Source organism: Perognathus longimembris, chromosome 1, assembly GCF_023159225.1.
Source record: "Perognathus longimembris pacificus isolate PPM17 chromosome 1, ASM2315922v1, whole genome shotgun sequence".
In the NCBI taxonomy this organism is placed as follows: domain Eukaryota; kingdom Metazoa; phylum Chordata; class Mammalia; order Rodentia; family Heteromyidae; genus Perognathus; species Perognathus longimembris.
The window spans coordinates 40,232,743-40,244,955 of NC_063161.1; the positions used below are offsets into that span (position 1 = coordinate 40,232,743).

A 12,213-nucleotide genomic window follows, 5' to 3' on the forward strand; every position below is an offset into this window, starting at 1 on the left:
AGAAGGAGGAAGCCCATCAGTGCTGGCATTCTCTTGGCTTCCTGGCCACCATCAAGTGAACTGCTCTACTCTGCTATACTCTTCCCATGAGGCTTTGCCTCACCACAGGCACCACTTATGGGGCGAAAGAACCACAGACAGAAACCACTGAAACCATGAGCCAAAATAAGTCTTCCATCCATTCAAATTGCTTCTTGAGGTATCTGTTACAGCAGTGAAAAATTTAACTAAGACATCCCTTTCAGAGGTCACTGTGATGCCACCATCTCCTCCTGCTGACATGCCCAGGGTCTCACGCTCTATCATATGTTCTGTGCTCTGCCATTCCATCTATTACACATCGCCACATATCTATCACATCAACCACACAACTGGAGCTGATCAAACTAAGTTCATATTAAAGGGTAAGTGATCATAAGGCTTCTCACTTTCTTTGCTTTTCCAGGCACTTGTATTTTATTGAGACAGTCTTATGATGGGATGTTCAGAGTAACCAACTATTGCTTTGGGAATGATATTCTGGAGTAAAGAAGTCCATAGATAAGATTGTCAACTACCATGAATGGTGACTGTAACTTAAAATTCATCACTGATATGGGGTTCATATATTTCATCTCAACTCCCATGGAGTTTGGAGTGAATAAGGAGTGACTATCAGTTTGCCCAGGCAATTAAGTAGAACCTTCAGTTCCCTGAGCCCACATGACATATATACATATATATATATATATACTCACACATATATGTACACGTATAATATATATCTGATACCTTGGCAGTCATTATTCTATGCTTGATGCAACCAGAAGTTCATGTTTTCATGACTAAAATAACAGTCAGTGGTTGAATAGAACATCTAAATTACATTCTTGCAACACAAGGTCCACTGTTTAAATACATTCTCTCAACCCCTTCCTAGTATACAATAAGCATGTACACTGCACAAATTTCATCTGAACGAAGTTAAAATGTATGTATCTAAACATAAAGTATATAAAGAGACCAAACAGAAGAGAGTTATGCAGCTTTCTCTCCATGGAAGGTGACCTCTGGCGTCAGCTGAGTGTGCTGTCTGGTTAACATCAAATTTTTCCCCCAGGAGCTCTAAGTGATCTACAGACAACACATTTAAAACCTGCCTCCTCTGTCCTTTAATTCCTTCACTGATTCTGAGAGGTGAAAATCACTCTGACAGGGTTACTCAGACCCTGAGAACCTTTTCCAGAACCCACCCAGCTCCTTTGGGATTTCACAATGGTGGTGATTAGTGTTTTGAGGTTGGCAGCTGTTTTGATCCAAATGTACAGTATGCTAACTGCCTAAATGCAGTTGATAAAAATAGACCTAAGGGAATTTTCACTCAGTGAAATTTCACTCACTTCTTTCTTATTGAGACAATACTTACACTATCCTATGGGCTTCTCTACTGTCCAGGGAACTCTGACCAGGACACCAGGACAACTGGTTTCAGACCACAATCAACATGTCTTATCTACAATACTGTAAAATTAGCATAGAGTTGTTCTGCAAAGTAGTAGGGATGGGTTTATATTTCTCGATAAAACAAAGCCCAAGCCAAGACACCAAATGGAAAGTACCATAAAGTCCTCAGCTTAAGAATAGTTCAATGCAAGCCAACACAGAATTTCTGCTTATTCTGCTTGGGACAGGTCAAGAGGCACAATGTTCATTGAATTTTTAAATTATAAGATTGCTACAATTGTTTAATATCTTTGGTCATCAAAAATTAATAAATCACATAAAGCATGGACAGATTATTGGCCTGTGTCATCTATAACTCAGTTTATTAGGTATTCAGTATATGAATATATCTAAGGAAGTTTTTGAAAGAGGAATCAGTTCCTGAATACAGATGTAGTAAATGTTAACATTAAAATATGAACACATATACATTTCAAAAAGACCCTTATAAACCTTTAAAATATTATAAAGTACATTTTATAAAGCTATCATTCATTTCATAAGTCTAATTTACAGTTTTCTTTAATTAGTAAGTTCAGTGGAACATGAAATATAATTTGTCACATTATATTTTATACCCATGGATTTTTCAGGAATAAATGAAATTTGTAAAAATCAAGAAAAATATTGTAATAATAAGTTTCAGGCTTAATTTACCTACAGAAAAAAGTTCAAATCATCTTGTGTCATGAAAAATAAACACTTATCATTAATACAAATTAATATTACTCATTTCTCATTGTCATTTTATTCTCTTAAAAAATGAAACTGATGAAAAACTCCCCAAAGCAATTTGCATTTATAAATATCACAAAATATAAACTAAAATTTATATCACATCACTAAATTCAAACTTGTGAGCTAAATAAGGCATTATTGCATGAAAGGTAATACAAATACAAAAAAATTGTATATATTCTCATTAACCAAACAATTCATTGAGCGAAAATAATAAAATAAAGCAACTCTAGTATGCTCAAATCGAAGAATTACAATTTTAAGCAAAATATTCTAGAACTAGAGAAATGCATAGATCCCATATAATTCAACCAGTTAAAAACATTTCTATAACTCAGGAGGCTGAGAGCTGAGGATTGTGGCTTGAAGCCCTCCTGGGTAGGAAAGCCTGTGAACTTCTTTTCTCAAATTAACTACCAAGAAAGCCAGAAGTAGAACTGTGGCTCAAGTGGTAGAGTGTGAGTCTTTTTTTTTTTTTTGGCCAGTCCTGGGCCTTGTACTCAGGGCCTGAGCACTATCTCTGGCTTCTTCCCGCTCAAGGGTAGCACTTTGCCACCTGAGCCACAGCGCCCCTTCTGGCCATTTTCCATATATGTGGTGCTGGGGAATCGAACCGAGAGCTTCATGTGTAGGAGGCAAGCACTCTTGCCACTAGGCCATATTCCCAGCCCGAGTGTGAGTCTTGAGCACAAAAGCTCTGGGACAATGACCAGGTCCTGAGTTTAAGCCCAAGGACCAGCAACACACACACACACACACACACACACACGCACACACACACACACACACACACACACACACTCTTGAACACCGTTTGGCCTCATTATTTAAACCAGATGAAGATCTAGAAGCTCTATAACTCTAGCTGAGAGCAAGTTCTCAAATGAGCAGTGCTTCTACAAACCAGAAATCTAAACCAAGAGCCCTTACAAAGAAGAAAGACCATGTGCTTACCGTGTAAAGCTCATTAAGAACCTTCATTAAATCCTCATGAAGTTGGAATGCAATCTCTTTGCTCTGTAATTAAGAAGAAATTAAGGAAGAACATTTAAAAACATAATAGAAACTTGTTACTAAATTATTTATTCCTTAAAAGTCTACTGACTGAAAATAAAAGGATACAGAGAATGCAAGAGAAAGCCTGGCTAGAAGTGGCGCTCTGGCTCAAGTGGTAGAGCACTAGTCTTGAGCACAAAGAAGGAACAGTGTCCAGGCCGACTTCATGCCCCAGGACCAGCCAAAACAAATAAAAAAGAAAGCTGGCAAGTTCCTGATGTCACTAAACATTATCACTAAACTCTAAACACTTAGGAATGGCCGTTTCTAATAACAAGTGATGTTCTCTGATGGTCTCTAAGAACTGGACATAAACAAATCGGTAGACAGCCTGGATGACTCCCCAGTGAACCATAGCAGCCTTTAAAAAGAGAAAGTAGTATCATGCTTGTGGAGAAGTTGTGCTACAGGACTAAAGTTATTAAAGATGAACTTGAGCTGGCCATGAAGGTATACCCTGTAATCTGAGATTTAGGCTGAGGTAGGAGAATCATGAGCTTAGGCCAGCTGAGATAGGCATTAAAAATAATACCAAAAAAGAAGATAGCTTTATTATTCTAATCTAAAACACAATATTTAAAACCTGGTACTGGTGGCTTACATCTGTAATCTTAGCTACTCAAGAGGCTAACTAAGATCTAGAGGATCATGGTTGGAAGCCAGCACAAAAGCATCCATGAGACTCCATCTCCAAAATAAACACCAGTGTGCTAGACTGGAGATGTGGCTCAAGTGGTAGAACACAAGCGGAGCAACCAAGAAACTCCAAGTTCAAGCACACAACAAGGATGAAAAAAACTATTCTTTGCTCTGCTCATTCTGAAAGGTTGTAGAGGAATATTCAAATACTGTTTTCAGAAAAATCTGTAAGGTTTTTCCAGGGCAATCACATCTAAACAACTTGATGTTTCTGCTTTGCATTTATTATGCAGTTGGCTATACAGAACAGAAAAAAATGTGTAACAGAGCATCATCTACAGGCGAAGAAGTAATGAAAGGATCCATGGGCTCATTTGTGTATCTCCCTCTGGGCAGTCCAACCATTTTGTAGGCTGGGGCAATAACTTTACCTGCTCTGGCTGGGCAATGGGGACCTATCAGGAGATAATCAATCTCCCTAACACTGGCCTTGCTTGGGTACATAGAAAACTTCAAGCAACTGCTTGCTAAATGACTTCAACAGCAAGCTGAAAAGTTGTGGCTTTGTTACTATATTTGCTGAAGTCATACTAGCTGCTGGACACTATTGGAGGGTGAAGAGGAGGCTTCAGGAAAACACTCTTTAGCCAAATGGTGGTGGCTCATCCTAGCTACTCAGAAGGCTGAGATCAGAGGAGCAGAGTTCAAAGCCAGCTCAATAAGAAAGTCTGTGAGACTCTTATCTCCAATGAACCACCAAAGAGCTAGAAGTGGAGGTATGGCTTAAGTAGTAGAGTGCCAGCTTTGGGGAAAAATAAAAAGCTAAGGGTTAGTACTCTGACCCTGAGTTTATGCCTCAGTAATGGCAAAACTAAACCAATAATGAAAAAGAAAACACTGGGATCCTGAAGAACCTGAGTCCACTAGCAACCATGAAATTATTGGGCCAGGCCTCATAGAAAGCCAAATTGATGACAATTCATAGACGATGACATCAAAGCAGCAGTGGAACTTTGAGAAGTTCAAACTGTGTTAGAGCATCTGTCAGAGTTCTGAAGATAACACTGCATTTCCCAAGCTCTGACAGTTTCTCAAATGGCTGTTGAGGATGTGGGTTTCTTGTTACTCCAGAGTGACAGGAAAATCACAGGTAGGCAAAGGAGATCAATTGGAAATCATTTCATTTTCTCCAAGTCTTGGTCATTAGGAATGTATATATTGCACGACAGTCTTCTAAGACTTCAGCTTGATGGTATTTTAATAAAGAGTTTCATTTACACATCCTAGTTACCAATTTAGAACTCCCTACTGGGATCAAAGGTCACCGAGGAACCCTGTTCAACAACCCATATTTCAGGCAGCAAGAAAATACTGCTTGGCTAGGATTTCAGAATAACAATACCACCACCAACAAACCCCTTGGGTTCAATTAACCTTAAACCAATAATATTTAGGACCAGATTAAAGACTTAGGTTTGGAGTTTTAAGAAGATTATGCTTTGTAGATTTCATATTTTATAAACCTTCAGGTAATGAGATAGAGGAACTCATAAACAGACTGGGTTAGGTCAATCACTTGTTTATATCTTTCTTTCACCTTTGTTTCCCTGGAGCCTTAAAATACAGAATGCTTGTCTGGAAAGCAGCATCAACATAATGCTCAGAAGCAAGGATTTTGGACTCATCCTGGTTAGAAGTCCCATAGACTGGATCTGCTTGGCTCTCAGTGTCCTGAGCTCTAAAATGAATACAGTCCATGAGCCTACCCCATGGGGTTGATGCAAATATTAATGAGACAAGAGTCATAGCACTTATGATCACACCCAATACACTGGAAGTATTCTATCAATGTCATGGTGATTTAATCTTCTTCTAGACCCTGTTGCCAGCATACATCCTCCTTCAGTGAAGAGGCCAGGTCACAGTTTCCTCTCTTTTAGTCTCTTATGGCACTTATTCCATGGGCTTCCCACATGGAAGTCCATGGATGATGATCTTTGGTTGGAAGCTGGCCTGGGCAGACAAAAGGCCAGAATTGGGGGTATGGCTCACGTAGTAGAGTGCCATCTTTGAGTGAAAAAGAAAAGCAAGAGTGCAAGGCCCTAAGGCCCTAAGGTGAGCTTTGGAGTCTCATGAGTGTGTGTGTGTGTGTGTGTGTGTGTGTGTGTGTGTGTGATGTATATATACACAAATATCCAATGTTGAATTACAAACCTATTTCCAATTATTTACTAATTATTGTGGTACTTTAATGATCTCAAATATAAATTCAAATGGACACTTCCACAGTGTTTAACTTTTTTCTGCTTTGAAAATGCATAAAGTACATTGAAGAATATTGGGAAAATTGAGAGCAGAGGAACAAAAATCACCGTCATTCAGACAATGCATTTCTCTTCAGTTTGTCATTGATTTTCCAGTGTCAGTTTCAGGGCTCCCACCCCTAACTTCCCCAGGCTCTTTTTTCTATGTGGAGTCTCTCCCTCTTTCCACCCAACGTGAGCTAGTCTGGGAAGATGTTCTTTGTCTGTAAGAGAAAAATTAGATCCTCTGTTCATTGTAATTTTTATAAATCATTTATCACCATCCTAGGGCACATAATTCAGTGATTTAAAAGTTTCAAGTCTACAATCAAACTGCTTATGTTCAAACTACCATGTTTTAATCTCTGGACAAACTAAGTAGTTTTGTGAAGCCTCAATTTTTCTTCAAGCCAAAAACTAGAACCTAAAAGTCTCCATATCTCAAGGTTTGACTGGGATAGTTTGTATTCAACAGTTTACACAACATATTACTAGTATTAGTACATCACAATCCTTTCTTTTCCTCAATAGAGTGGTTCCTTGAGAACGAAGACTGAATCCTAATTCACTGTCAAGTCACAGGTGCTTGGGACCCTGTGGGTGGACCCTGTGGGGAAATCTCTGTGGAAGGCAAGGGATCTGCAGCGGATTCCAGACTGGTTTCTGCCCTCCATAGTTCAGGGTCTCACGGAAGAGCTAGACAAGACAAAAGTAGCCCATTTCTTCTTCTTCTTCTTCTTCTTCTTCTTCTTCTTCTTCTTCTTCTTCTTCTTCTTCTTCTTCTTCTTCTTCTTCTTCTTCTTCTTCTTGTTGCAATAGTGTAACAACAAACACTTGAGACTAGATAACTTTGAAAAGACACAAAAAGGTTTGTTGAGCTCACACTTCTGGAAACTCAAGTCTATGACACCAGCACTGGCTGGGCTCTGTGAGGACATTATGGTGGATAACATCACTTGGTTGGACACGTGCGGAGGAAAGGATCATACGGCCAAACAAAAAGCCAGAAGTTTGGTCAGGGGTTTGATTCACCCCCATGAGAGCTCAGGAGTCACTCTGGAGCTCCCTTAATCCTTTCCCTAAGAACCTTCCCCAATGCCCTCTCACTACACCCTGCTTCTTAAAGGCATCGTTTCTTTTCACTTAGCCGCATGGAGGATCCATCCTCCAACACCTGAAGCCTGGAGTACAAACTCAACCACAGTACATACGAGAACAGCTTTCTACCAGGAGTTCTATAGAAAGTGCCTCACTTGACAGTCCCTGTGACTAGAGGCCTGCAGGCTCAGGCCTGGGAACATCCCAGAAAAGAGATGAGACAAAGGAACAAAGAGCATAATAAATACAAGCACACTGGATTTAATGACTATCTAAGGGGCCTCTGGCCTCACAACCAGTTAGCTTTAAAGTAAATCTATTGAGAAGACCAGGGAAGGAGTTCTGACTCTATGCTGAGTCAGAGTGGGAGTGAGAGAGAAAAGAGGAAAAGCAGGTTCAATATTTAATGAACGTTTCCAATGAGTTTAACATCTCACGCTCGGTCAGGTTGGGATCTAAAGTCCGCTGAAAGAGGTCAGGTCATCCTTTCATCGTGGGTGAGCTTTCCAGTTTCTAAAGCTCATGTTGATGTAGTTTTTGAACATATTCCTTTAGTTTGCATAAACCCTCAAGACAGAGGCAACAGTTTCTTCCAAACTGTCTTAATGGTCAAAGTTGGGCTAGGTTTAATGGGGCAAGGCAGAGGTTCTGCAGTGTTTCTGTACAGTTCCTTGCTTTTCAGCAAGAGAGATGGTTTCATACTTGCTAAAATCAAAATGAAATAGCTAAGTGTGGTATTAGCCTCACAATTTTCTGTATCCTAAGGGGGGAAAATGAGTATTCATTTAGACAAACTCCACAGAGACTCAAGGAAAACCAGAGGTTTGTTTCTGAAAGTAATCAAAATTTAAGTCTGCTGAGTCCTGGTGGTTCATGTCTGTAATTCTAGCTACTCAGGAGGCTGAGATCTGAGTATCAAAGTTCAAAGCCAGCGTAAGTAGGAAAGTCTGTAAGACTCTTGTCTCCAATTAATCACCAGAAAAACAAAAGTGGCGCTGTGGCTCAAAGTGATTAAGTGCCAGCCTTGTGGGGAAAAAAAAAACTATGGAAGAGTGCCCAGGCCCTAAGTTCAAGCCTAGTACCTGCACAAAAAACAAAACAACAGCAAAATGCCACCCCCCCCCCAAATATGGCCTTGTCACTACAGATCAGCAGAACCATTAGACCTTGTTTAATAATAAAGGTTGATTCTTTTAGTGGGTTCTGTAACCTCCATTATTAAAGCTTCAAGAGATAAAAAGTTCATGGACGAGTTCATTTAGGCCAGTAACCAATTATAATTCGACATGGTCATTAAAACTACCAACACTTAAAAAATAAAAATGGTACATTGTAACCATGTACTGTGTGTGTGTGTGTGTGTGTGTGTGTGTGTGTGTATACTAGAGCTTGAACTCGGGTTCACACTCTCACTTGGGTTTTTCACTAGAGGCTGGTGTTCTACCACTTGAAACACACCTCACTTCTGGCTTTTGATAACTGGAGATAAGTCTTACTGACATCCCTGAAGGGGCTGGCTACAAACCTCAGTCCTTAGATCTCAGTCTCCTGAGTAGCTACCAGCTCAAACCTTACTATTTATTATTGAATATGACTGTTTTTCTCAATCTAAAGAGTTCATATATACAATGCCATAATGCTTTCTTTTTTATAGGCTTCTAGGCTAGCCTATCAAAGAAATTTAAATTTTTTATTTCACTTTGTAGTGCTGAGGATTCAACCTAGGGCCTCATGCATGCTTGGTCAGTGCTCTATTTACTACTGAGCTTCACCACCAGTTCCAAATTTCTCACCTATATTTAATTGTTCTAGTAATAAGGAATTTCTTTCTGTTTGGTTGAGATTTAAAAGGTAACTTAAAATAAACTTGGCAGTCATATTCAGATCTGTCCTATTTTTGAGTTACTCTAATCCAAGGTATCACAAGTGTTTCCTGATTCAAATATTTGCTATATGTACAGACTATATTTGTAGTAGGCAGTATTTCATGCAGCTGCTGGAGATCTTTTAGAATCCTATCCCATAGACTTAAACATGGTCTTCAACTGCTCAGCAATGTTGACCTGTAACCAGAATACTGTTCTTAGGTTGCTTTAGAATGTGTTGATCTCAGCTCAGCTACAGGCACCTCAGCATAAGGTTGGAATGTTCTCTCTGTATCAATTTCCTTCCTAAAGGCAGCAACCTCCACCTCCTCCTCCTCCTCTTCCTCCTCCTTCTCCTCCCCCTCCTCTTCCTCCTCCTCCTCCCCCTCCCCCTCCTCCCCCTCCCCCTCCCCCCCCCCCCCCCCTCCTCCTCCTCCTCCTCCTCCTCCTCCTCCCCCTTCTCCCCCCCCCTCCTCATCCTCCTGCCAGTACTGGGTCTTGAACTCGATTTCTTAGTTATCCCCCCTCCCCATTTCCCCATTCACAGCTCTTGCTCTACCACTTGAACCATAACTCCACAGTCTGGCTTTTTTGCTAGTTCTGGCTTCCTATCTTGAGCCTCAGATCTTAGCATCCTGAGTAGCAAGGATTACAGTAGCTAGATGCTTAGCTAAGCAACATTCTTCTTGGATAAGAAGAATGAGTAAGGATTCAGTATATTTATGATTCTTTAAAAATCAACTTTATTATAGGCTGATTGTAAATAAGGAAATCTACATAAACCCAGTGCTAACAATACTTTTTATTATTATGGGAAGTTAGAGATTAGGTAAATTTTAATCTTATTCCAGGTTTATTAAGTTAATAAATCCTTGGCTCAAAAATAAACCAAATTGGGTTGGGTGCTGGTGGTTCACACCTGGAATCCTAGCTACTCAAGAGGCTGAGATCTGAGGATTGTAGTTCAAAGCCAGCCCAGAGGAAAATCTGTCAGCCAATTAGCCACTCAAAATCCAGAAATGTTGCTGTGGCTCAAGTGGTAGAGCACTAGCCTTAAGCACAAATTGGATGGAAAGCACTCAGGCTCTGAGTTCAAGCCTCACAACTGGAAACAACAACAACAACAACAACAACAACAACCGAAGTGGAACCCCCTTCTCTCTCTTTCTCTCTCTTATCCTTGGGCTCGACCTCAGGACCTGGCTTATACAATTTGCTACATTTGGTAAGTTTTCTTATAATTACTTTTCAATTAGATTGCTGTATAATACTCTTTCTCCTATCCTTTGGAAGACACTTACAACATAAATGTTAGACCTTTTAGGCCTTATCCTAAAGTTCCCAGGTTCTGTTTATTTATTTGGTGCCTGCCCTGGGATTTGAACTCATGGCCTACTCTCATATGGCTTTTTCTGTTGAGAGCTGGTACTCTTACCATTTGAGCCACACCTCCACTTCAAGCTTTTTGCTGGTTAATTGTAGATAAGAATCTTGAGGAGTTTTCTGCCCAGGCTGGCATTAAACCAAGATTCTCATATCTCAGCCTCCTGAGTAGCTAGGGTTATAGGTATGAGTCACTAGCATTCTGGACTCATAGATGCTCAGAGCACAAGTACTGAAACAGTAGCCAATCAGGTCATATGCGACCAATTCTGAGAATAATGGGCTGTCAGCCACCTGCTTCCACCTCTGACCACAGGAATATAGCTGTGACTGTGATTGTTTAATAATTACACCTACTTTTCCCCAATCCCAGTTATTTGTCTATTTAAAACTAAAACTCATGTCTATATTCCCACGATAGCTAAGGATAAACTCAAGTGAGGTCTTCCTGAGGCTGCCTGTGCCATATAATAAATCTCCTCTCTCTGCCATCCAGTGTGTAGATTTGACATTTAGGGGTAAGTGGTTGTACCTGATATTTGGAAGCCCAGGAGTTTGGGCCTGGGACCTAAAACTCCAGCTTCAATTTTCTTCTCTGTTAGCACCATTCTACGATTGGGCCCATTTACTTAGTTTAAGAAACAAATTAGCTATTGTATTTTTTTTCCAGCTCAAAAACTTCCATAAATCTTTGTGGAATCTCTGACTTTGCTGAGACTTTGTAAAATCCCATTCATTTCAAGAGTGTTGCTCGTACTTCTTAGAACATTTTTTAAAAAATCATGATTACTTTAGCTTATTTGTTAGATAATTCAAGCATCTGTATCATCCTAGAATTGATCTGGTGGTTGATTTCCCCTTAAGTTTAAGGCTTTCCTGGTTCTTTGAGTGAGGAGTAATTTTGGACAGTATTTTGAACATATCAAATTTTGTATTTTTCTTTTAGCTGGAAAACAATCTGATTGTATGTAGGGTACAAATTCTGACTAGTCTGCTGTGGATTATATTTTCAATGTCAATTCTGAGTGTAATAGCATTTGTGGGCCGAGGCCTTTCCTTGATAAGAAATACTGGGCAGCCTGGAACCCAGACTATGAATGGTCCCCATCCTTTAGTCCAGCAAAGTCTGGTTTGTAAGATAAGACTCATTTAGGGGTTCAGGAGATCATAAAGATCTCTATGGGGGCTGCTTTCTCAATCTTCATCTCCTCTAAAATCTCCTCAGTACTTTTTCATTTCCTGGGCTCCCTTGTTCACATCTCTGCCTATCAAGTGGACATTTTGTCATTCCTGTCTATTTGATCACTCACTTCCAAGTGACAGAAACAGCTGGTATTTTCCCTGACTACTTTGACGACAGTCCTTTGATTGGACAGGGAAGTTCCTCTCTTTCCAAATGTTAGGTGATTTTCAGCACCCACTGTGGTCAGGGATGTCTGGGACTGGAACATGAGGAATTGGGTAGGAGAAAGACAAGGAAGGAACCAAGGATATTCATTCCATTACTCTTGCCCCTGATTTTCCTATTCTTCCCTGAATTCCCATCTGATGGGAATTCCAGGGTCCTAGCTAGCTGCCTTGCATCTAAGCTAGAGGATATGGAAGGAAAACATGGAAAAACCTGTTGCTGACCTACCTAGATTTTAAAA

At 40.1% G+C, this 12,213-nt stretch overlaps 1 protein-coding gene across 2 annotated transcripts in view; it reads right to left on the reverse strand.

Annotated features, from left to right (window-relative positions):
* The window catches only part of Srgap1 (SLIT-ROBO Rho GTPase activating protein 1), a 231,485-nt gene that overhangs the window by 91,689 nt on the left and 127,583 nt on the right, over positions 1-12,213 (reverse strand). For both annotated transcript variants that reach the window (XM_048360376.1, XM_048360368.1), the window contains exon 4: positions 3,175-3,237. In XM_048360376.1, coding sequence (XP_048216333.1) covers positions 3,175-3,237 — 63 coding nt within the window. The remainder of the gene's footprint in view (positions 1-3,174; positions 3,238-12,213) is intronic.